Here is a 27,130-nt window from a genome sequence, read left to right as displayed (position 1 = left end):
GAACTGTCGCAGTAATGAAAGGAATTATTTTGTTGTTAACGTGTTTGGTGTATTGTGCGAATATCGGTCCGATACGCGCTAATTCGCCGAAGGTATGCTTGGACGGTTCATCCTGTGTGCTCGGCAGATATATGAGTGGCATAGTGAGCGATTCATTTGAAGCCTTCTTGGGCATACCATACGCCAAACCACCCGTCGGTGATTTGAGATTCAGCGTAAGTAAAAAGTATACGTCTCGAGCAAGTAATGTTCGATTGAAACAGCATATTTATAATCTAATTAAAGAATCCTCAAGAAGTGGAACTATGGAATGGCACCTTATCAGCACTATATCCTATGCCTGATTGTATACAACGTAATTATCTCTTCGTAACAGATCCTATTAGCGGTTCAGAGGATTGCCTGTACTTGAATATATATCGCCCCTTGGTAACTAATATATAATTATATGATTACCGGAATGTTTGTTCCACAGTAATTACATAACCTATTTTTATTTTTTTTTGCAGAACAATACCGGTAGAGAATTGCCAGTAATGTTTTACATACACGGTGGTGGATTTTTCGCCGGCTCACCAAGTCCTAGCGAGGAAGGACCGCAATATTTTATGGAAACGAGTGATGTAATTCTAGTAGTGACCGCCTATCGTTTGGGTCCATTTGGTAAGTGATATTAGCATTGTTTGTAGACTGGTTCAAAATCAAAGCAGATTATATTTCATTATGGGAATATATTGTTCAGAGTTAGACATAAGGCAATCTTCTAAGTTGCCTGACATAATTTCAAACTGAAGTTCTTTGCTGTTGCGAAAGACTCGCAACAAAGGCATCGAGGGCAATGAAATAGTGGACGAGATTGCCAAGAATGGTGTACCAGATTAACCTAACCTAACCTATGTTCATTATAAAATTATATCTATAACTCAGCAACTATAAAGCTAATCTTTTATCTTTATAGTGACACCCTCTTAAAATTATTAGTAATATTAAACATCCGATATAAATTTAACTGCTTCGAAATTTTAGAAATCTGCTCACTTCTGAAGTACTACACATTTTCGTGATCGACTGAAATAATTTTAAAGCAATAGTCATTAATTCAAGATATTTCGACATATCCAAGGGAATCTTATTACTAAAGCCAATATTATTTGTATTATTGTGTTTTTCTCAACAGGTTTCCTATCTACTAACGATGAACAGATGACGGGAAATTATGGACTTAAAGATCAGAAATTAGCACTACAATGGGTTCAAAAGTACATTTCAGCTTTTGGCGGTGATCCCGATCGTGTGACTATTTTCGGCCATAGTGCTGGCGGTGCATCAGTCCATTTACACTTAATGAATAACAATAAAGAGGGTAATTTATAAAGCCATAAAGACGATTGTGGTATTTGGAAGAACTGTTATCTCAACACATTTTCAGGTCTATTCAGTAAAGCTATTATGATGAGTGGCGTCGGAAACTCACCATTCGCATTGCCAGTAAACAATCCTAGAGACCAAGTCGTTCAACTGGCTAAAGCTGCTGGTGTAACAGAAGCTGAGAATCTAAGTTCCGCTGACCTGGTTCAAGCATTGCGATCAATCAAACCGGAAGACTTGCTACTAGCCGCCGATGATCTTAAAATTTGGGCTGAGCAACCACTTGCAATTTTCCGACCGAATGTTGAAAATGACGCCTGGACTGGTGCATTCTTAACAAAAGATCCATTGGACCCATTCATACCGTTTGGAACGAATACTGATATACCTTGGTTCATTGGTAATGCACCTGCCAAGGGTGAGGGCACGGTTGTAGCACTTCGATTAGCAAGCAATAAGAGTCTACAGGACGAATTAAATGAAGACTTTATCCAGAGGCTAAGCATTACATTGAGCTTGTCTGGTACATGTGACACAGAAGCTGTGATAGATGCATTGGTAACGGAGTATATGGATGGTAAACACGAATTGAATAATGATACGTTAAATGGCTTTTTAGAGGTACATAAGTATGATATATCCATGCATATGAAAGTAATTACATTTAATCTTTTTTTCCTTTTTAGCTTTGTGGAGACCGCTATTTCATACATCCAACTTACAGAGTTTTGAAATATAATGTAAATTCTAGTCGCACTGATTTTAGAGGAATACTACGTTTTGACTATCGCGGACCCTACTCATATTCGACAATATTTGCAAATAGCTCACAAGATTTCGGTACTGTACACTACGATGATAGGCTGTTTCTGTTTAATGGGCTAAGCGGATTATCTAAAGGTTATTCACAGCAGTCTCCTGAGGCAGCGTTGGTTAAACGCTATGTGAGGCTATATCAGTCTTTTGCCGAAAATGGGTGAGTCGGTCTAAAAATATGTACATATATGAATTAGTGTAATGTTTCCTTTTTTAGTTACTCAGAAGAATTTGCTGTCAGCGGAGAATGTAATGATTTAAATTTTCCGAATTGTGAATATTTGTCGATCGTAAAAGATGAGGAGCCGTTCCAAACTGGCGATTCTTGGAATAGTGAACGAATGGCATTGTGGGACCAAATATATGATTCTTGCTAAATTGCTTTTTCGAATACGCATACCTACACATACTTATGCAATAAAGCAGAAATTAAAGTCATTCTTATATTTGACTGTGTTAAATCTGAATTGTTTAATTTTTTAAAATACTTAAATTTTCTTTGTTCGAGTTCATAAGAGCTGGGTTTGGGTCCCTTACCCTTTCATATCAGAATATTAGTGGCCGTGGTTAAAAATATTTTGAGGGAACTAGGTTATTAGTTGAGCTTTGAATATGAACTGATATCAATTTTACCTTTTTAAAAATTGGTTAATATTGGTTTAATATATTATCTCTATTAATTTTCAATATATTTCATGAGTGATATGAAACAAAACAGGTTTTTTGAGAATTGCAACATAACTGTCCCTTACATTTTGAGCATTTGGATTTCGCAACGGCGGTTTGACAAAGCCTGCACCTCTCTTTTAATCCCCATTTTGGATTTTGGCGGTTCAGAATTACACGATCGCTTTGTGTTGGCAACCCTTGCCCATATACATACATATAAATATATAATATGCGATTTCTATGTTTATTTTACAGTTGAATGTTTCATTTTCATTTTTCTTTAAATTGTCGAGAACTTCATATTATATACATAATTCCAACTGTAAAGCTTCTGCCTACTTGTTTGTGCAATTTGTATATTTGTCATTTCCCCTTCTTCGCATAAGCATTAGCAGATAGGCGCAAGCTCTAATTAGTTATTTGGGCTTATATACTTGGTGTTTGTAAGCTGCAGTTTGTTTTTCTCCTATCCTAGCTGTGCTGATCTGCACGGTAAATGCTAGTGCCTTTGTGCATACATATATGCCACTGCATATCGTGTTTGAGCTTATTCATCGATCAGCCAGGAAAGTGGAAGGACATACTGCGGTAAGTAATAATCACTAATGTAATTATTTATAAATACCTATTCTTAAACATTGTTATTTAGAAATAAACCATTTGGAACCATTTGAACATTGTTTCATTTGAAGCCATTCGGAAAGCAAACCAAATGCGTTAAACTCGCCCCACTTGATCGATGACACTTTGATAATGTCGTACATGAAATGTTTGTCACTAAAGATGAGATGGAGACACTGACTGAATTGTCGAAGCACTTGCTGATGGACGGCCTCTTTTCCGTAGATTTATTTGTGCAATGTTAGACGAGGGTAGGAGCTCATTTGCAATACTCAGATGGACATCGAGCAATGATGCTTTGTATTTTAACCTTTGAGGTGTCTTCTATGCAGCAACCAACTATTCATTGTTTGTTTGTTGAGGCACCAGTATACGATTCGTTTAGACTTTTGCGCTCTTTATAAGTATATAATTATTTGCTCATCAATGCTTTGACATTCCTCCTGGTCTATTTTGTTACATTTCTCCTTCATTTTATTCAATAATGGACATATTTAATAAAGTTTGTCGTAGTTACTTGATACACGTCATTTCAACTTTCTCATTTTCAACTCTATTACGTCCAATTAATTTTTCAATTAAATTTGCATCTGCAAAATCATGCCAATCGAATTCAAATATATGCTTTATTCTCTCTTCTACGCTTCTCTGAGACCCCAGAAAACCACATGACCAAAATATATAGCTACAAGTTGCTTTAATAAGTGAACAGGACTTTTTGAATATAGCGCCCCTTGGTTGCGCTATCTAAACGTCTACTGGTGCGTTAGAATCTGCTATCTTTATCGTCTTATTGTCCAGTGAGAATTTCATGACATTTCATCGATTGGAAGTGAAGTTATTGCGTTTTAAGTGTCAGTATGTTTGTGTTCTCGGTGCGAAAATGAGCTTCGAATAAAGAGCCAACACCTTGTACAATATATTGTACGAGTATTATAATAATATTATAATAATTTGTGTAAATATTTGTTTGTACTTCGAAACACGCAATCCGTTGCCCACTTTCAAAGCTGGCGGAAACCTATAAAACTGATGTAAATATCACTCGGATCAATCATTTTATCTGTGCTTTAACAATTGATTAACAAAATGTTTGCGCTGCTCTTTGTGCTTGTTGCAAATTATTTCAACTTTTCCGTTACGAAAGCCGGTCGTCCCGAAGTCGGTATCGATCAATTGGGTTGAATCGAAGGTGTTTATGCAACGGGCAGTGAGGGTCAAGAATATGAAGCCTTTTATGGCATACCGTTTGCTAAACCACCGATCGGTGAATTGCGATTTAAGGTAAGAAAGTTTGGGAGAATATCGAGCATATAAAATTTTATAGCAAATATTCTATTTTATTTATATAATAGAATCCCTTACCAGTTGAACCATGGAACGACAAACGTATGGCCAAAGAACCACGAACTGAATGCATTCAATATAACCAAATTCCACGCATACCTACGATTAGTGGTGAAGAGGACTGCCTTTACTTGAATTTGTATCGTCCCAAAGTAAAAGGACGCTGAAACGTGCTTGCTACAATCAATTTACCTCACCTTTTTTTCTAAATTTTAGAAATGGTCCACTGAGAAACTACCCATTTTATTCTACATACACGGCGGAGGCTTTTTTTCAGGCACTCCAAGTCCCGCAGTGTATGGTCCTGAATATTTTATGGAAACTAATGAGGTTATATTGGTATTAGCCGCGTATCGCTTGGGTCAGTTTGGTGGGTACTTCTCCAATTTTTAAGCTTCCTTGAAAGGATTCTATGTGATAATCATAATTCTTGATGTCTGTAGGTTTTCTTAGTACCGGTGATGAGCATATGACTGGTAATTTTGGACTTAAGGACCAGAACATCGCGCTTAAATGGGTACAAAAATATATTGCTGCCTTCAATGGTGATCCTTCGCGTGTTACTATTTTTGGCCATAGTGCTGGCAGTTTTTCTGTGCATTTCCACATGTTAAGCCCGGCTTCAAAAGGTACTTATAAGTTTCTCTACAGTGTCTAAAGCTTCAGCTCCGCTTCCATTATTATTCACAACTTACAACATAAAAGAGTGTTGAATAACTATTATTAATGAAAAACACAACCCTTTCTAGGTTTGTTTCGCAATGCTGTATTAATGAGCGGCCATGCAAATTGCCCTTTCTTACGACAAATCGACCAAAAGTCTCAGGTCATTCAATTAGCTAAGGGTGTTGGAATTACAAATGCTAACGAAATGTCTTCAAGAGAACTAGCTGACGCTCTGCGCAATGTGCCAGCAACAGACCTGTTAAAGGCAGGTGTTGATCTCAAAGTATGGAGTGTGTACCCTTTTGGTACTTTTCGTACCACCATTGAACAAGAATCATGGCCGGAACCTTTCATAACGGAAGATATGTTCAAATTAATCGGAAGTCCAAAAATGCCGAAAACTGTGCCATGGATTGGTGGTTATACCTCGTCAATTGGTGAAGGCACGGTCTTGGCGCTAAGATTATCTACGGATCCGGATTTACAAGCTCACTTCAATAAGAACTTTAATGATTTATTCAAATTAGTGATGGAACTAAATGGCACAACATATCTGGAAGGAGTTGATGAAGTAATCGAGCGATTAGTTGTGGAATATATGGATGGTGTTCGCGAGTTGAATAAAGACACAATTGATGGCTTTCTCGAGGTAATTGTGGAACATAGTAAACATACATATGTACATTAATATCAATGGATACATTTTTGTTTTCCATTAGCTTTTAGGTGATTACTTTTTTACTTATCCACTATACAAAACTATTGCCAGCAATGTTTATTCTGATGGTCGCGCAAATAGCCTTACGGGAATAATTAAATTTGGTTATCGTGGGCCAAATACATTTACTGAGATTTTTACGGGCAGCTCGAGAAACGTGGGGGCTGTACATGTTGATGATTTGCTATATCTATATCGCATGCCGTTCTTAGTGCCAAATGGATATGAAAAATCAACACCTGAGAGGGAGTTGGTTAAGAAATACGTGGAACTACATGTTGAGTATGCTAAAACGGGGTAAGTACATATGGTTCCGTTGCCTGCTGTAAATAAACCTCATATGTAACGTAACAGTTCTGATTTTAGCACACCAGCTATAAATGCATTATAAAGTTTGTTATAGTTATTTTGACAGAAATATTTTATTTCCAGCATTGTCGAAGCCTTTAATAAAATGAGCCCTTGTTCGAAGGATAAGTTTGACCGACCCGACGGAGCAGCCATTTGCGATTATTTGTCGATTGTCAATGATACGGAATTATTTCAGGTTGAAAATAAGTGGAATGTGAAACGCATGAAACTGTGGGAGTACTTAGATAAAACTCTCTTTGATATTTAAAACAACTGTGTTAAAACTACATTTACAAGAAAAAAAAATAAAATAGAAAGTAATTGTGAGCATTCAAAAAAATTTAGTTAGTAAGAAGGTTTTTGACAGAGATACAGTGTGTGCCAAAATGAGCGCAAAATTTAAATTTGCAGGCATTTCAATTAATCTTCAAAGTTGACGAAGTTAAAACACCATTCCGAACATATTTTTTATGAAATTTTTTAAATAAATATTTTTCAATAATGAAGACACGTTGTCCTATGTATCGTGTGACGCTTCATTTTTACTTAGCTTAAACTGTTGGCTGACGATTTGTTTTTTTGGTTGGTCAACACTTTATTGGGGATACATGGGTTTATGGGTTTTGCAAAAATTTAATTTTTTATTAAGTTTTACAACACCTCAGGAATATTGTCCTTAATTTTCAAGTTGTTTCGAGTAACGGTTTCTGAGATACAACCTTGAGAACTTGTGTGCTCAAGGCTAGCTAGGCTAAGTGCGCGGTTTTTAAATTTTTCCCGAAACTGTGTTTTTAAAGTCTGTCGGCAAGATTTCTCGAGAACTACTCAACCGATTTTCACGAAATTTAACACTTGTCTTTGAGATACATCTCTTAAAGACTTGGACGAAGGATTTTCTTTCGATTTCAACTATTTGAAAAAAAATGTCGCGAAATTTTTACTGAAATTTGAATTTTTTTGTAAAAATGCCTGCCAAAAATCCAATTTTCAGTTTCTTTCTCTTCGTCCAAGTTCTAAGTTAAGGTTTCAACTAGAACACGTATTGTTTTACTTTAGATGATTTAGTAGTTTGATGGGTGACTAGTTGGAATTGTGACTCATTCCAGTTGAAAAATGGTTTCATTATATATACTAAGTTTCTAACGAATGTCAAACTAAGCCAATCAAATCCTGGAAATATAAATTAAATTGTTCTATCCGAGCCAGAATTGATTGATTGATGACTACTATAAAATTAAAAATCGAATAATAATTATTTTTTTATAAACATGTAATAAATGACCTAAGTATAATAATATTAATGTGTGAATCAAAAACGAAACTATAAATAATAAGTACGGAAAAGCTAAGTTCGGGAGCAACCGAACATTTTATACTCTCGCAACTTACAAGAATCAAAGCAAGGGAAATACCTTGAGGTGCAACCAGAGGATCGGAATCCAAACAGTTTCATATGTATGTATATATGTACATCTGCTGAGATCAAGTTGAAGGGTGAATTTTTAATTTATACTTCGCGTGTTTGTCGAATCAGTAAATTTTTTTACTGTAAGTTGGTAGTGCTGTTAGTGACATCTATGCGAAATTTCACGTCAAATGATTTATTAGTATTTGAGATAAGCGTCGTTTTGTGAGGCTCTAAAAGTGAAATCTTCAATGTTTACTATGTCTTTATTTATTGAACAAAGAAGTGCGATACTGCACCATCTCATACTGAATTGGTTATTTGTGATTATTTCGCCATATTTTCAACTAATATCGTGCCGCAATCACCGCATTCGCCTGATTTACCTTCGTGTAACTTCTGGCTATTCAGCAAATTCACATGACCACTCCGAGTACACCGTTTTGACTCAATTGAGGATATAAAAGCTGAATCGAAGAAGGCTCTGATGGCCATCACGACGGAGGATTTTCCCAAGTGCTATGATGACTGGAAAAATCTTTGGCATAAGTGTATAGCAGCTGGAGGGGATTACTTTGAAGGAGATGAGATAAAATCAATTTCATCACATTAGTATATATATTATACATTCTGTCAAGAAAGTGTCGGGAATTCTTTATTTCCCGCTCTCATCTCTCGCTTATATGGAAGACAGGTAAATTTTTTTTCTGGGTGGGTATAACTATCCTTAATTATGATGCCAAAAATTAGCGCGATCTGTCAACCCGTGTGTTTACAGCAGCAGTTTATGTCAGTCGAACTCAGTGTTTGTCGAATTTTAAAAATTTTTTTAACGTATTTGTGTTAAATTTTGGCCAAACACTCAACAAATATCATTGAACAATTACCGAATCTCCTTGATTTAGCTCCATGTCACTTTTACCTTTCTTCACACTTAAATATCCACTTCGGGGAACACGCTTCGACTCAATTGAAGACATCAAAACAAATTCGACGCGAGAGTTGAAGGCCATCCCGGAAAGCGTCTATAACAAAATGTTGTGACGAATAGGAGAAGCGTTGGCACATGTGCATCGCTTCAAAGGGATGCTACTTTGAAGGCGATAAAATAAATTTGGATGAAGATTGAAACATTTTCGTTTTATTTATAAATTCCGGATACTTTCTTGACAGAATGTAATATAACCATACCTTAACCTTCATATTCGGTATAAAACTTGCTGGAATAATGGAAATCATTATAAGTAGTAAATGGGATTGGGAGTAGTATTGAACAGATTTTATCTATTTCTTCCAATACTACATACTCTTAACATGCCACATACTAAACATAAAATGTTTCCAAGGCTTCATTATGGTGCCTCACATACAATCACCAATCATATGGAGTAAAGTCAGCCGAATGTTATGAGTAAAACACGCTCTGTAATTTTCATTAAGATAACTCACATATTGGCCGTTACATGCGGTGACTTTATATCGGAAGTTCGAGAACCTTTATGTTAAGTATATGGGGGCTAAGGGAAGGACACCATTCAACCCACTTTTGACACACAGGCATACTATTATCAGGAAAGGATTCTCTCACTGCAGCTTTATAGTTTCTGAGTTATGTATAAATATAAAATTTTCTAATGAAATAATCTGCTTTGTTTCAGAACCGGTCTAATAATACTTCACTTTCCGAATGGACCCAAACGATATGCGGGCACTACTAGAATTGCATCACTCGTTTCCACAAAATATTGCGGTCCTTGATCGCTAGGACTTAGTGAGCCGGTGAAAAAGCCACCACTGTGTATGCAAAACATTACTGGCAGTTTTCCACCGGTATTGTGCTGTAGCCAAAAATTAAAATAGATTTGTTGCGAAACACACATTGCGGAAATCATATAATTATATACATATTAGGTACCAAATATATGTATTTTCAAGTACAGGCAATCTTCTGAACAGCTAATCGATTTTGATACTATTATATAATCATATTGTATACAACCAGACGTAGAATTTATTGCTGATAACGTGCCAATCAATAGTTCAGCTTCTTCAGGATTCTTTAAATAGATTGCAAATATGCTGTTGCACCGATGGAGATTGATACATTGCATAAAAACGCGTGCAGATAATTTATTAGTGAACAATAAACTAAGAATCTAGGTACAATTGTACCTATTCAAACTAGAACAAGATAAATATTGGCTGCTGATAAGATTTGTTAGCAGCTCATTAGGGTACTAACCTTTAACGAATGCTAATTAATGCGAATTTCTAAAAACTTTTATGGTATACTAAGTACTTTTGACCAAATCATGCTCTCTAATAGCTAATAAATAAACCTCTAAAAAATATTACCATGGATTAGGATTTTTTTTGGAAGGAAGAACACATATAATGACCAACAGACGCACCCAAAGAGGCCTAAAACCGTAATTATTAAATAATTCCTCGAATAAGTGATTCAAACCGTCACATTTAAGTCTATCTCTGGCTAATCGCCGGTTACTAATAAAATCTTGCAACTTACCGATCTCTACTTGACTTATCTGACATGTGGAAGTGTCTTTGTTGACAGATGAAATTTTCAAAATGTACTAATAAATTAACCACATTTCCCCAAAGGGGAACCGACACCATGAATGCATATTGTGACAACGTTTCAACCGCTTGTCACCCTGGTCATTTATATTAGTCCAGTCATTTAAGCTTAAATTAGGTAAGAATCTCGGTATTCGATATACCCATTTATATGTCTGTAAATACTTGTATATTGACACCCTAAAGTAGTCTCAAAACCTACATATGGAAGGGTATACTATATTCCGCGGTGAACTTACTATAATGGCTGGACTATATATGTTTAACCCTATATCTAACTCGATTATTTATATATATTATATATATAGATAAAACTTTTTAGAGCATGTACCCTAATGTACCAAATAAAACTAATTTATTTGAAATTGTTCCGAGAAGATCGTAAAAATACAACAACATTTTTGCGAAGAAGCGCGTGTTTGGTAAAGTTCACGATTAAATTTATGGCTGAATCACTTCTGGTTTAGTATAAAAGATTTGCGTAAGGTCCAATTCTCAACCAATTACTAGAGCCTATCGAACTGCCGCAGTAATGAAAGGAATTACTTTGTTGTTAACGTTTTTAGTGTATTGTGCGAATATCGGTCCGATTCGCGCCAATTTACCGAAGGTATGTTTAGACGGTTCATCCTGTGTGCTCGGCAGATATATGAGTGGCAATGAGAGCGATTCATTTGAGGCCTTCTTGGGCATACCATACGCCAAACCACCCGTCGGTGATTTGAGATTCAGCGTAAGTAAAAAGTATACGTCTCGAGCAAGTAATGTTCGATTGAAACAGCATATTTATAATCTAATTAAAGAATCCTCAAGAAGTGGAACTATGGAATGGCACCTTAACAGCACTATATCCGATGTCTGATTGTATACAACGTAATTATCTTTTCGTAACAGACCCTATTAGCGGTTCAGAGGATTGCCTGTACTTGAATATATATCGCCCCTTGGTACGTAACATATAATTATATGATTTCTGGAATGTTTGCTCCACAGTAATTACATAATCTATTGTTATATTTTCTCTGCAGAACAGTACCGGTAGAGAATTGCCAGTAATGTTTTATATACACGGTGGTGGATTTTTCGCCGGCACACCAAGTCCTAACGATGAAGGACCGCAATATTTTATGGAAACGAGTGATTTAATTCTGGTAGTGACCGCCTATCGCTTGGGTCCATTTGGTAAGTGATATTAGCATTGGTTGTAGACCGGTTCAAAATCAAAGCAGATGACATTTCATTACGGGTATATACTGTTCAGCGTTAGACATAAGGCAGCCTTTTACTTAAGTTGCCGGACAGAATTTCAGACTGCAGTTCTTTGCTGTTGCGAAAGACTCGCAACAAAGGCATCCAGGGCAATGAAATAGTGGACGAGATTGCCAAGAATGGTGTACCAGATTAACCTAACCTATGTTCATTATAAAATTATATCTATAACTCAGCAACTATAAAGCTAATCTTGTATCTTTATAGAGACACCCTTTGAAAATTATTAGTAATATTAAACATCCGATATAAATTTAACTGCTTCGAAATTTTAGAAATCTGCTCACTTCTGAAGTACTACACATTTTCGTGATCGACTGAAATAATTTTAAAGCAATAGTCATTAATTCAAGATATTTCGACATATCCAAGGGAATTTTATTACTAAAGCCAATATTATTTGTATTATTGTGTTTTTTCAACAGGTTTCCTATCTACTAACGATGAACAGATGACGGGAAATTATGGACTTAAAGATCAGAAATTAGCACTACAATGGGTTAATAAGTACATTTCGGCTTTTGGCGGTGATCCCGATCGTGTGACTATTTTCGGTCATAGTGCTGGTGGTTCATCAGTCCATTTACACTTAATGAATAACAATAACGAGGGTAATTTATAAAGCCATAAAGACGATTGTGGTATTTGGAAGTACTGTTATCTCAACACATTTTCAGGTCTATTTAGTAAAGCTATTATGATGAGTGGCGTCGGAAACTCACCATTCGCTTTGCCAGTAAACGATCCTAGAGACCAAGTCGTTCAACTGGCTAAAGCTGCTGGTGTAACAGAAGCTGAGAGTCTAAGTTCCGCTGGCCTAGTTCAAGCATTGCGATCAATCAAACCGGAAGACTTGCTACTAGCCGCCGATGATCTTAAATCTTGGGTTGAGGAACCACTTGTAGTATTCCGCCCGAATGTTGAAAATGACACCTGGCCTGGTGCATTCTTAACAAAAGATCCATTGGACCCATTCATACCGTTTGGAACGAACACTGATATACCTTGGTTCATTGGTAATGTACCTGCTAAGGGTGAGGGCACGGTTATAGCACTTCGATTAGCAAGCAATAAGAGTCTGCAGGATGAATTAAATGAAGACTTTAGCCAGAGACTAAGCATTACATTGGGATTGTCTGGTACATGTGACACAGAAGCTGTGATAGATTCATTGGTAACAGAGTATATGGATGGTAAACACGAATTGAATAATGATACATTAAATGGCTTTTTAGAGGTATATAAGTATGATATATCCATGCATATAAAAGTAATTACATTTAATCTTTTTTTCCTTTTTAGCTTTGTGGAGACCGCTATTTCATACATCCAACTTACAGAGTTTTGAAATATAATGTAAATTCTAGTCGCACTGATTTTAGAGGAATACTACGTTTTGACTATCGCGGACCCTATTCATATTCGACAATATTTGCAAATAGCTCACAAGATTTCGGTACTGTACACTACGATGATAGGCTGTTTCTGTTTAATGGGCTAAGCGGATTATCTAAAGGTTATTCACAGCAGTCTCCTGAGGCAGCGTTGGTTAAACGCTATGTGAGGCTATATCAGTCTTTTGCCGAAAATGGGTGAGTCGGTCTAAAAATAAATATATGATTTATTGTCATGTTTCCTTTTTTAGTTACTCAGATGAATTTGCTGTCAGCGGAGAATGTAATGATTTAAATTTTCCGAATTGTGAATATTTGTCGATCGTAAAAGATGAGGAGCCGTTCCAAACTGGTGATTCTTGGGATAGTGAACGAATGGCATTGTGGGACCAAATATATGATTCTTGCTAAATTGCTTTTTCGAATACGCATACACATACTTATGCAATAAAGCAGAAATTAAAGTCATTCTTATATTTGACTGTGTTAAATCTGAATTGTTTAATTTTTTAAAATACTAAAATTATCTTTGTTCGAGTTCATAAGAGCTCGGTTTGGGTCCCTTACCCTTTCATGTCAGAATATTAGTGGCCGTGGTTAAAAATATTTTGAGGGTACAAGGTTATTAGTTGAACTTTGAATATGAACTGATATCAATTTTACCTTTTTAAAAATTGGTTAATATTGATTTTATATATAATCTCTAATAATTTCCAAAATATTTCATGAGTGATATGAAACAAAACAGGGTTTTTGAGAATTGCAACATAAGTGCCCTTACATTTTGAGCATTTGGATTTCGCAACGGCGGTTTGACAAAGCCTCTCTCTTTTAATCCCCATTTTGGATTTTGGCGGTTCAGAAATACACGATCGCTTTGATAATGTCGTACATGAAACGTCTGTCACTAAAGATGAGATGGAGACACTGACTGAATTGTCGAATAAATTGCTGATGGACGGCCTCTTTTCCGTAGATTTATTTGTGCAATGTTAGACGAGGGTAGGAGCTCATTTGCAATACTCAGATGGAAATCCAGCAATGATGCTTTGTATTTCCGTTTTAGCCCTTGAGGTGTCTTCTATACAGCAACCAATTACTCACTGCTTCTGTGTTGAGGTATACGATGCTCATATACCATTTTTTTGAGCTGTGGTTGATTTTATATAACTCTGACAGCATATCAGCCAGGTATATGCCTCCCATGTGCTTGTTATAGCACTCAACAATAGCTGGTCCAGGTATGTTTGAATACTTCTTTTCTTTTCGACACCAGCGTTTGCAGTTAGAAATCGGACTCTCGCCTATATACAAGTAGTACGAAATGAGTTGAACGCTCTTGTTGTAGGTAATGAAAAGATCTATAATTTGTGTGAATAGACTTTTTTACATAACCTCAAAATATATGTGAAATGTTCAAATAACCAAATTTTTGGGTTTTTTATATTTATCTTGAACAAAAATTGTTTTTTCTATCACGAAATTTGGTGTAAACTTACTTTCTTATGTCCCAAGCTTACAGTTTTTTTTTTAAATAAAACATTTACTTTTTCTCTTTCAAAATCAAAGTAGGCGCTAAATCTAAGGGGAAGCCGTGCCTGAATTGGAGGATGTCTATCCGAACCATCTTTGGTTGTAACAAGAAGAATTTTGAAAAGCGCATTACCGCGTATCGTGGGCCTGTGGCATGGTCTTCAAGATCGAGCAATTGAACACCGATGGACTATTTTTTGGGGGCCGTAGCTGTCACTTGTCGAAATCATTTTTAAAACACAATAAGTGCTTATAAGAGTATGTATGTATGTATCTTTAAAATAAATATAATTTCTTAGCCATAATATTAAATTATTTACTAATTATATTAAAGTTATATAATGGTATGGAAGTAAATTAAAATATTTTTTTGATAAGGATTATTTTCAAAGTATAAATAAACAAGAAAAAACGTTAACTTCGGCTGCACCGAAGCTAATATACCCTTCACAGGTACATTTCTTTTAGTAACTACATATGTGTTCAGTTTGTATGGAAGCTATATGCTACAGTAATCCGATCTGAACGATTTCTTCCGATATTACATTATTTCTATAAACAAGAACTCATACCAAATTTCGTGAAATGAACAAGTTTTCCATGCACGCATTTGATTTCGATCATTCAGTTTGTATCTATACCGAATTTCGTGAATATATCTTGTCAAATGCAAAAGTTTTTTATACCAGCACTAGATTCCGATCGTTCACTCCACATACACTTACATATACTTTGGTTCCAATTGGTAGGGTGGGACTCCCTATCCACCTTGGTCGGGTTCGAGGCCCATCTAAAATCTTTGCCGTACTCTGAGTCCGACACCCGGCCGTAGTGCGACTCCACATTGGACAAATGCCCTTCCTGCATTTAGGTTTAAACCACAGCCACCACGAATCTCCCCAAAGGGCCAAACCCAATGAGCAGATTGGAGTTTCCTCCTAGGGCTAACTGCTCCCCGTGGTACCATGTTAAAGTCTTTGGTATGACTTTTGTAACTTTTGGCTACTACCACTTTGAGCTCATACGAGTAGTAATCCCAACTCATGACTGGTGACATTTGTCGCTTGAACAACAAATGTTTGTTATATAAATGTAAACTTATATAAAAACTATAATATCATTTTAAACTAATATTAAGCACTTTTCTGACTTTTGGCCATGCTGACATTCGAGACAAGATCAGATGAATGTCATACACAGTGCATGTGGCTTTTCGTCGCCTCTTACGACAGGTATGCCTTGCCGCGGGCATATTCGGTTTCCCCCTCAACCCAAAGGGGGAAGACAGACGGGCAGACAGACAGACTGATGGACATGGCTAAATCGACTCAGCTCAACATACTGATCATTTATATATATACTTTAAGGGTCTCCGACGCTGCCTTCTGGGTGTTACAAACTTCGTGGAAAACTGAATATACCCTGTTCAGGGTATAAATATCTACACAATTGCCAACAATTCTCATTAAAATATTAACTATAATAATATTATTCTGCAGATGGCGTCTGGTAAGACTCTTCTTGCTAGCTCATGGCACTCGATGCTATTGATAGCGAGGTTAGGTCTTCGATCAGCTCTGAATTCTCTCATTGTTAATGAGTTCAAGGCTGGAATCGCCGCTCTGCTATCTGAGTCGATGGTCACTCCTCTGAAGCAGGGTGCACTCCGGAGTAGTAAATCTACTGCTACCTTAATGGCTCCAATCTCGGCCTGGAAGACACTGTAATACTTAGGAAGTTGGAGAAACTGGAGTTGATAGAGAGCTCCTGACAGTAGACCCCTCCACCTTTGACCCATCCATGAAGAAGCTCACTGTAACTTTTCTCCAACGGCTTCTTCCCACCCACAACTCCCTCGGAATATGGGTAGAGAAGGAGCCGCCAGAGTTCGTTTTAGCGACTCCATGATCCAAGTAATCAGACCCGTGCTTTTTTAGGAATTCAGCAGCCTATTCTATTGCAAAGTTTAACAATAACTAAGAAGAAATGGCAACATCTGCAGGACCTAGAAGCTTTAATTCCAGTAGACTGTTATTACTTTTATGATAATATACCTTTTGAATAATTAGTTATTTAATAAGTAATAATTAAACATTATCCACATTTTTTAGCTTGAAATATTAAAATTTTTTCTGGTACTTATGTACATATTAATAATAAAAATAACATGAAATATAAAAAACTTGCAACTGTTTTTATTTAAAATTAAAAAAAAAAGTATTAATATTCAAATTTTTAATTTTTATACAAATTTACATTGATCATACGTTATTTTGTTTCAGAAATGAAAATTCAAAATAACGTAAGACACCTACTATAAAATTTGCTTAATTTTTTCATTATTTTTTTCTAAAATATACTTATAGGTTCATGTTAATTCAGATTTGAAAATTTTGTTTCAATATCTCAAGTGGTTTTCTTTTTATACGGTTTTTTGCTTCTCCTGTAAACCTACGAAAAGTGATGTTACGTTATCTTGCATTTCAGGTGACGATATGTAGTAGTATATGGCAGTTGGAGTAGTATCGACACGATTTTATTTATTTTTCCCAATCCCACATAGCATTGACATACATCACACTAAAAAGGCAATAATATAGAGTAAAGTCAGCCGGATGTACGAAAATCCTGATATTAGTTATATACGGGCTAGGTCAAGTTTTCGCTCAAATTTTTCACAAAGATACAAGGGGATACACTGTTATGAGTAAAATACTCTCTCTTATTTTCATTGAGATAATTCAAATATTGGCCGATATGTGCGGTACAAAGAAATCCGCAGAAATATAGGGACTAAGGGAAGAATTGGCCCGATTCAAACCATTTTTGACCCGTAAACATACCTTTGTCGGAGAAGGATTATCACAGAATTTCATTATACATACATACATATATCTCACACATTGACCGATATTTTCGATCAAAAGTCAACTATAGGTACTGAGGTCCACATATTCGGTACCAAGGGGCTTGAACAGTTTTTCTTGAATTTGAACAATTTTTGGTCATAAGGTGGCATACACTAAAGGCATTATTCGTGCATAGTTTAATACCGTTATTGGTTACCTTCTTGGTTTGTATACTGGAAAGTAAAAGAATCAAGTGGAATTTAAAATTGTGCTATATGCGAAGTAGGTGTGGTTGTTGTCTGATGTTACATACTTTCGTAACGTGACATTAAAGAATGTCACGTACTAAATTTAGTCAAAATCGGTCTGACGGGTCCCGCGATATGTGGTTTCACCAAAAAGTGGATGATGCCACGCCCATCGTCCAAATTTTAACCCCAACTCTCATAAATCTCTCTAATACCATTTCGGAGAAAAAATTAAATGTCTCTAGCGTATTTACTTATTAATTTATTGCGTAGTTATCATCCGACTTCATTCATTTAAATTCATTGAAACATCGATCTGCTCCAACAATAATAGAAAAAAATTTAAAAAAAATATTTTTAAAGATATTTCAATTTTATATAAACTATTGTGGAAAACACTTTTCATGCACCATAATGTACAAAATATAGCTAATTATTTAATGGCTAATTTGCCGAAAAGATCGTAAAAACATAACGACATACTCGTACTATACATACATATGTTCGAAGAGGCACATGCTTGGGCACGTTTCAATTTATGGCTGAATCACTTCTGGTTTAGTATAAAAGTTTTGCACAAAGTCCGATTCTCAAACAAATTTTTAAAGTCTATCGAATTGGCGCAGTAATGAAAGGAATTACTTTGTTGTTAACGTGTTTGGTGCATTGTTCGAATATCGGTCCGATACGCGCCAATTCGCCGAAGGTATGCTTAGACGGTTCATCTTGTGTGCTCGGCAGATATATGAGTGGCAATGAGAGCGATTCATTTGAGGCCCTCTTGGGCATACCATACGCCAAACCACCCATCGGTGATTTGAGATTCAGTGTAAGTAAGAAGCATACGTCTCGAGCAAGTAATGTTTGATTGTAACAGTATATTTGCAATCTATTTAAAGAATCCTGAAGAAGCTGAGCTATGGAATGGCACCTTATCAGCAATAAATTCTACGCCTGATTGTATACAACGTGATTATATCAATGTCACAAAACGGATCGGAGGTTCAGAGGATTGCTTGTACTTGAATATACATATATCGCCCTTTGGTAACTAATATATAATTACAAAAATGTTCCAAAATTATTACAAATGCTCTTTTTATTTTTGGCTGCAGCACGGTGCCGGTGAAGAATTGCCAGTAATGTTCTTTATACACGGTGGTGGATTTTTCACCGGCTCTCCGAGTCCCAGCAGTGTAGGACCGCAATATTTTATGGAAACGAGTGATGTAATTCTAGTAGTGCCCGCCTATCGCTTGGGTCCATTCGGTGAGTGATAAAAGTTTTTTTTTTTGAAAACCGGTATAGAAACAAAGTATGTATATTATATTTCATTATAAAATTATATATTTCTTAAACTATTAAGCTACTTCAGTAAAATTGCTATTTTTTTTAGAGACATCTGATGAAAAATATATTAATACGAGTAATATTAAATATTCGATATAAAGTTAAGTGCTTTGAAATTTTGGAAATCGGCTCACTTCTTAAATATACATGTAACATATTTTCGTGTTAATGTCAATATTATTTGCATTATTGTGTTATTTTCAACAGGTTTCCTATCTACTAACGATGAAGAGATGACGGGAAATTATGGACTTAAAGATCAGAAATTAGCACTACAATGGGTTAATAAGTACATTTCGGCTTTTGGCGGTGATCCCGATCGTGTGACTATTTTCGGCCATAGTGCTGGCGGTGCATCAGTCCATTTACACCTAATGAATAACAATAACGAGGGTAATTTATAAAGCCATAAAGACGATTGTGGTATTTGGAAGAACTGTTATCTCAACACATTTTCAGGTTCTATTCAGTAAAGCTATTATGATGAGTGGCGTCGGGAACTCACCATTCGCTTTGCCATTAAACGACCCTAGAGACCAAGTCGTTCAATTGGCTAAAGCTGCTGGTGTAACAGAAGCTGAGAGTCTAAGTTCCGCTGAGCTAGTTCAAGCGTTGCGATCAATAAAACCGGAAGACCTGCTACTAGCCGCCGATGATTTTAAAATTTGAGCTGAGCAACCACTTGCAATTTTCCGTCCGAATGTTGAAAATGACGCCTGGACTGGTGCATTCTTGAAAAATGACCCAAGATATCCCTTTATACCGTTTGGAACGAGCAATGATATATCCTGGATCTTTGGTAATGCACCTGTCAAGGGTGAGGGTTTTGTTATAGCAAAATTAGCAAGCAATAAGAATCTGCAGAAAGAATTAAATGAAAAGTTTAGAAAGAGACTAAGTATTATTACATTGGGCTTACCTGCTACATGTGACACAGAAGCTGTGATAGATTCATTGGTGGCAGAGTATATGGATGGTAAACATGAATTGAATAATGGTTCGTTAAATGGCTTTTGGAGGTAAATAAGTATGACATATCCATGCATATAAAAGAAATTACATTTAATCTTTTTTTCCTTTTTAGCTTTTGGGAGACCGCTATTTCATACATCCAACTTACAGACTTTTAAAATATAATGTAAATTCTAGTCGCAGTGATTTTAGAGGAATACTACGTTTTGACTATCGTGGACCCTATTCATATACGCCATATTATACAAATAGCTCAAAAGATTTTGGCACTGCACACGTTGATGATTCGCTGTTTCTGTTTAATGGGCCACCCGGATTATCAAATGGTTATGCAAAACAGTCTCCTGAGGCAGCGCTGGTTAAACGCTATGTTAGGCTATATCAGCCTTTGGCCGAAAATGGGTGAGTAGGTCTAAAAATATGTGTATGAGTTAGTGTCATGTTTCTTTTTAGTTATTCTGATGAATTTTCTGACATCGATGAATGTAATGATTTAAATTTTCCAAATTGTGAATATTTATCGATCGTGACAGATGAGGAGCCGTTCCAAACTGGCAATTCATGGAATATTGAGCGAATGGCATTGTGGAACCAAATATATGATTCTTGCTAAATTCCTTTTTCGAATACGCATACACATACTTATGCAATAAGGCAGAAAATAAAGGCAATCTTGTAAATACATGTGCTTAGTAAATTTTAGGAAAGGTACGCTGATGAACTACCCCTTTTGTTTTTTATGCATAATGGAGGCTTGTTTTCGGGCACTTCAAGTATTGGTATTAATTCTCAAGCTTGGCAGGGCCCTTAAAGAGTTCAGAAACATGTACATAGGCGCCTTTGGTGAACATTACATTTCCACATTTTAAGCTTCAAAAGGGATAGGCTTGTACAAGTGATATGATTTCTTAAAAAAAACACACTAATTGCTAAGGATATTCACATGTGTTCATTTAATGTGAAGTATCGAAAATGCAATTAATTTCTTAATATAACATCATTCTAATCACCTACAAGACTTCAATATCAGGAACGAATTAGATGAACTCACTAAATCAAGTCGTATATCATGAATTACACGCACGTTCAATACAGACTTCTTAAGCTTGAAGAGAGTAAAGGCCAATGGCTTCAAATAGTTCCACAATAAGTAGTCTAATGGTATTAAATCACAACATCTCTGAGGCCATTCAGTTGTCACAATTTCTTGAAATAATAGAATCTCCAAACCTTTCTCGCAATAATATGGTTGTTGCTCGTGCTGTGGGGCACGTAGCTAACTGTTGTTGGAACCAGATTTTGTTAAGATCAACTTCTTCTAATTTCGGCCATAAAGAGTTGGCTATCAACGATTTATACCGCTTTCCTTTAACAGTAACGGTGTAACCAGCTTTATTTCGGAAAAAGTACGGACCGATGATGCCACCAGACCAAAAACTATACCAAACTGTCAATTTAGGTGAATGTAATGGTTGCTCATAAATAATTAATGGATTTTCTCGACTCTGTTGGAAAGACCAGGTGGAGAAGGGCGTGCCGACTGGCGCGCAGTTGTCAACTCGACTATAGCCGCGTAAGCGGTTTCTACGCTAGTAAAGAAGAATTTGTAAAGGTTTGGGTATAGTATCTTTCCATAATGAAATTGTAAACATTCCCGAATATTACAAATGGCCGAAACGGCACTTAGAAATCATACCATCCCTTTTGGGAATTATTATTATAATATAATTATATTATTTTATATTTAATATATATTATTTTATATTCAACTAACTTTTAAGGATCGGAGGATGGAGTCATGTGTAGAAGTTCACGCAAGTGAGGAAAGTTATTGATCGCCATTCACTTGGGAGTGGCCAGAAACGATTCTTTTACATACAGTTCAAGCAGTTCGCGACTTCTGGTCTTTGACCAAGTATCCTCTGGGTAGCCTAAAAACATCCGTTTGAAGGCGAGCTAAAGTGAGAAGGCGAAACATCCCCTACATAGGGTTGTGCGCTGGGTTTGGGACCCGCCACGTAAAAAAACACTCCCAATGAAAATTAGCATTCAGCCTCGGATGAGAGTCGGCTATAATCGCGTAAGCGCTGTCTACGCCAGTAAAGAAGAAGAACTTTTAAGGATCCCTTACACAAACTACTCGCTAACTGTGAAATTCTGCACTCTCTTAAACTCAAAGTTCACTCCAATCATTATTCTTAACAGAACGATTATTCGTAAGTGGAATAAAGACAACAATGATGGCCTCATAGAGGGAACATAATACTTGTAATGGTTGCCCTGAGTAACGAAACCCCTCACGTGACAATCTCGACTTTATCCCCCCCAGCCATAAAATAATTCGAACATATATAAAATGCTTATTATTATTATTTTGACAAAATTTTTCATTATCAACAGAATGAGTAAAATGTGTCCTTAAGTTTCAGCGACCCGACGGACCTCTATAACATTTTGAAGATTCGAAAGAGATATCATCCTCTGTTGTCGGGTCCTTCGTTGTTTGAATATTCCGGTGACTAATTAGAGGTGTGGCTCGTACTAGTTGAATAATAGTTTCAAACTAGTTGATTTCACTGTAGGAATACTGTGTTTACTTATGAACCTGACCATCTATAATAAAAACATTATTTTGAAACCTTCCTGTACACGTGCTTTTTCAACTTGCTTCAGCTTCAACTAAGCAATTAATCATTCACACAAGCTTTACTTGCGTCTCAAACAAATATTAATGACATTTACAGTTAGCAACCTAACAAAGTAGTTTTTTTATAAGATAAATACCAGCTTCCTGTGATTTTAAAATTATTTGTCCTAAAATCTCGGAAATATAATTGGAAGTAATAATTAGATTTCTCCACGCCAAACTTGATTGAAAATCAAAACAGATATTTTCTTTTTTAAATGAACTAAAGATTTTATATTAATTTATAGATTAAAATTACTAAAAATAAAGATTTATATAAAAACTACATATGAGTTAAGAAATATGTATTTAAAAACTTATAAAATATGGATCAGCTATCGGTAGGGGTGCTAAAAGGATTTGTCTTGAGTGTATTTGGCTATTGTAAAAATGGCAACCTCGTCCAAAGGCAAAAACTACTAAAAGGACAATAAATCAAAAAACAAAATATCACATATATATATTATGTACAAAACTTGCTCGTATAGCTAATTTATTCGAAATCATTACGAATTTCTGCATAAATTTGCTTATCTATAACGACGACTTTGTATGTTCGAGGAGGCAGATGTTTGGAAAATAACTCATTTAGAATCATGGCCTAATTACTTCTGGTTTAGTATAAAAGTTTTGCACAAAGTCAGATTCTCAAACAATTACTAGAGTTTATCGTACTGTCGCAGTAATGAAAGGAATTACTTTGTTGTTAACGTGTTTGGTGCATTGTTCGAATATCGGTCCGATATGCGCCAATTTGCCGAAGGTATGCTTTGCGGGTTCATCTTGTGTGCTCGGCAGATTTATGAGCGGCTATGAAAGCTATTCATTTCAAGCTTTCTTGGGCATACCATACGCCAAACCACCCATCGGTGATTTGAGATTTAGCGTAAGTAAGAAGCGTACGTCTCGAACAAGCAATGTCTGATTGCAACAGTATATTTATAATCTAATTATAAATAATATTATAATAGAATCCTGAAGAAGCGGAACTATGGGATGGCACCTTATCAGCACTATATTCTAAGCCTGATTGTATACAACGTGATTATATTAATGTATTAAAACCGATTAGCGGTTCAGAGGATTGCCTGTACTTGAACATATATCGCCCCTTGGTAACTAATATACAATTATAAAATTACCAAAATTTTGCTCAAAAATATTTTTATGTTTGGCTGCAGCACGGTGCCGGTGGAAAATTGCCAGTAATGTTTTACATAGATGGTGGTGGATTTTTCATCGGCTCACCGAGTCCCAGCAGTGTAGGACCGCAATATTTTATGGATACGAGTGATGTAATTCTAGTAGTGCCCGCCTATCGCTTGGGTCCATTTGGTGAGTGATATTAGCATTGGTTGTAGACCGGTTCAAAATCAAAGCAGATGACATTTCATTACGGGTATATACTGTTCAGCGTTAGACATAAGGCAGCCTTTTACTTAAGTTGCCGGACAGAATTTCAAACTGAAGTTCTTTGCTGTTGCGAAAGACTCGCAACAAAGGCATCTAGGGCAATGAAATAGTGGACGAGATTGCCAAGAATGGTGTACCAGATTAAGCTAACCTAACCTATGTTCATTATAAAATTATATCTATAACTCAGCAACTATAAAGCTAATCTTTTATCTTTATAGAGACACCCTTTGAAAATTATTAGTAATATTAAACATCCGATATAAATTTAACTGCTTCGAAATTTTAGAAATCTGCTCACTTCTGAAATATTATACATTTTCGTGATCGACTGAAATAATTTTAAAGCAATAGTCATTAATTCAAGATATTTCGACATATTCAAGGGAATTTTATTACTAAAGCCTATATTATTTGTATTATTGTGTTACTTTCAACAGGTTTCCTATCTACTAACGATGAACAGATGACGGGAAATTATGGACTTAAAGATCAGAAATTAGCACTACAATGGGTTAAGAAGTACATTTCGGCTTTTGGCGGTGATCCCGATCGTGTGACTATTTTCGGTCATAGTGCTGGCGCTGCAGCTGTTCACTTACACTTAATGAATAACAATGAAGAGGGTAATTTATAAAGCCATAAAGAGATATCTATCATTGGAAGCACTGTTATCTCAACACATTTTCAGGTCTATTCAGTAACGCTATTATGATGAGTGGCGCCGCAAACTCACCATTCGCTTTGCCATTAAACAATCCTAGAGACCAAGTCGTTCAACTGGCTAAAGCTGCTGGTATAATAGAAGCGGAGAGTCTAAGTTCCGCTGACCTAGTTCAAGCATTGCGATCAATCAAACCGAAAACCTTGCTACGAGCTGCCGATGATCTTAAAATTTGGGCTGAGCAACCACTTGCAATTTTCCGTCCGAATGTTGAAAATGACGCCTGGACTGGTGCATTCTTGAAAAATGACCCAAGAAAACCATATATAGCGTTTGGAACGGGCAATGACATACCTTGGATCGTTGGTAATGTACCTGCCAAGGGTGAGGGTTTGGTTATTGCACTTCGATTGACAACCAATAAGAAATTGCAGAAAGAGTTCAATGAAGAGTTTAGCAAAAGTTTGAGCATTACATTGGACTTACCTCTTGCATGTGACACAGAAGATGTGATAGAATCATTGGTAACAGAGTATATGGATGGTAAACGAGAATTGAATAATGAAACGATGAATGGCTTTTTGGAGGTAAATAAGTATGAAATATAGATGCACGACAGTAATTATAATTAATTATTGTTTTTTGTTTTAGCTTTTGGGAGACGCATATTTCGTATACCCAACTTACAGGCTTTTAAATTATAATGTCGATTCTAACCGCACTGATTTTAGAGGAATAATACATTTTGACTATCGCGGACCCTATTCATTTACGGAATATTTTTCAAATAGCATGAAAGATTTTGGCACTGCACACGTTGATGATTCGCTGTTTCTGTTTCAAGGGCCACAAGGAGTGTCGTATGGTTATTTAAAGAAGTCTCGTGAGGCAGCTTTGGTTAGACGCTATGTGAGGCTGTTTCAGTCTTTTGCCGAAAATGGGTGAGTGGGTCTAAAAATAAGTGAAAAAAGTGAAATTAGTGTGATGCTTCCTTTTGTCAGTTATTCAGATGAATTTGCTATCAGCGAAGAATGTAATGATATAAATTTTCCGAAATGTGAATCTTTGTCGATTGTAAAGAAGGATGAACCTTTCGAATCTGGTATACCTTGGAATATTGAACGAATGACATTTTGGGAAAACCTATATGAAATTTGTCAGTTTTGAATGTATATATATACATATGTCCATATATATACTTTCTTTTTCCAATAAATCCGAAAATAATTCAAATCATTCATATTTTAATTTTCAAATCAGATGAAGTCCCAGTCGTTCTCTTCTACCGCCGCATTATAAATTAGGGTTCGTTGCTATATTAGCTTCTAACCTTTCTAAACTCCCCGACTAACCTAACCAAAAAAAATAGCATTTACTTCTTATAAACGCAACGAAATTCGTCGAACAAAGAAATATTATGAAACGGAACAATAGAGTTTTAAGCAAGATACACAGGTGTTACAATAATTATTTATCAAAAAACAAAAATCCATCTCATAGTCTCTATCTAGTTAGATCGATCATGTTGCTATAGACGGAAGACACGTCTCCAGACCTCTCCGAGGTCATAGTATTGACTCGGATCACTATTTTTTGTAGTCAAGATACACACTCGTGCAGCAAAAAACGCATGTCAACAAACAGAAGGAAGGTTTGACCTCGAGAAGCTGTAATCACAACAAACAGCTGCTCGATTATCTGCTAGACTTATAGATCACATATAATGTTCTATCGAGCGTATGTATGTAAGATTAAAAGATTCCTTTCATTACCGCTGCAGTTCGATAGACTTTAACAACTTGTCTAAGAATCTGACTCTATGAAAAACTTTTATACCAAACCAGAAGTAATTAGGCCATAAAATCTGGATAAATATATGTACAAGTAAAATGTGGAAGTTTCTTATCGAAGTCCCTTTTAGAAATAAATAACAATCAAAATAATGCTCTAGTCGCTGTTTGCTGTGGCTCAACTTGTCTACTTTTTGCTTCTGTTATTATACTATAGAAAATTTCAAAATAAAACAAATTAATACATTTTTCTAAAAGGATGTGGCATAATTAAAATACAAAAAAAAATTGTCGAAGCAAAAATCACTCGTTTTCAAATAGCATATTTTGTCGCTTCAGCTTGTAGAAGCATTTTGTAAGCATTTTTAAAAATGTAATTGTGGTGGCAAATACATATATATTG

At 35.9% G+C, this 27,130-nt stretch overlaps 2 protein-coding genes and 1 pseudogene across 2 annotated transcripts; all 3 read left to right on the top strand.

Annotated features, from left to right (window-relative positions):
- The first annotated feature begins 14 nt into the window (after positions 1-14).
- On the top strand, positions 15-2,573 carry LOC120772381 (cholinesterase 1-like). Its single transcript, XM_040100972.1, has 7 exons — positions 15-215; positions 286-429; positions 510-663; positions 1,178-1,363; positions 1,430-1,989; positions 2,055-2,344; positions 2,402-2,573. Exons 1-7 carry the CDS (start codon positions 15-17, stop codon positions 2,559-2,561), a joined length of 1,695 nt encoding a protein of 564 aa, XP_039956906.1. The 3' UTR covers positions 2,562-2,573.
- Positions 2,574-4,530: 1,957 nt separating this feature from the next.
- On the top strand, positions 4,531-26,130 carry LOC120773112. Its single transcript, XM_040102106.1, is given in 15 exon segments — positions 4,531-4,758; positions 4,830-4,973; positions 5,038-5,191; positions 5,265-5,450; positions 5,571-6,136; positions 6,207-6,502; positions 6,638-6,811; positions 11,070-11,292; positions 11,363-11,506; positions 11,588-11,741; positions 12,254-12,394; positions 24,855-24,899; positions 24,965-25,524; positions 25,589-25,878; positions 25,939-26,130. Coding segments are annotated over 15 exon segments (3,438 nt in total). The 5' UTR covers positions 4,531-4,563; the 3' UTR covers positions 26,105-26,130.
- LOC120772382 lies at positions 18,481-20,787 on the top strand (annotated as a pseudogene).
- Positions 26,131-27,130: the final 1,000 nt, after the last annotated feature.

The sequence above is a fragment of the Bactrocera tryoni genome, chromosome 3 (assembly GCF_016617805.1).
Source record: "Bactrocera tryoni isolate S06 chromosome 3, CSIRO_BtryS06_freeze2, whole genome shotgun sequence".
NCBI lineage: Eukaryota > Metazoa > Arthropoda > Insecta > Diptera > Tephritidae > Bactrocera > Bactrocera tryoni.
The sequence above is the reverse complement of the archived record's forward strand: the minus strand, read 5'-3'. Positions and strand labels throughout refer to the sequence as shown.

What these genes read in the sequence shown, in the direction of transcription:
- LOC120772381 (XM_040100972.1), top strand. Translation starts at nt 15, where the DNA reads ATGAAAGGAATTATTTTGTTGTTAACGTGTTTGGTGTATTGTGCGAAT. An exon ending in AATGAATAACAATAAAGAGG is followed by an intron (nt 1,364 to 1,429) that starts GTAATTTATAAA and finishes ACACATTTTCAG; the next exon opens with GTCTATTCAGTAAAGCTATT. An exon ending in CAGTCTTTTGCCGAAAATGG is followed by an intron (nt 2,345 to 2,401) that starts GTGAGTCGGTCT and finishes TTCCTTTTTTAG; the next exon opens with TTACTCAGAAGAATTTGCTG.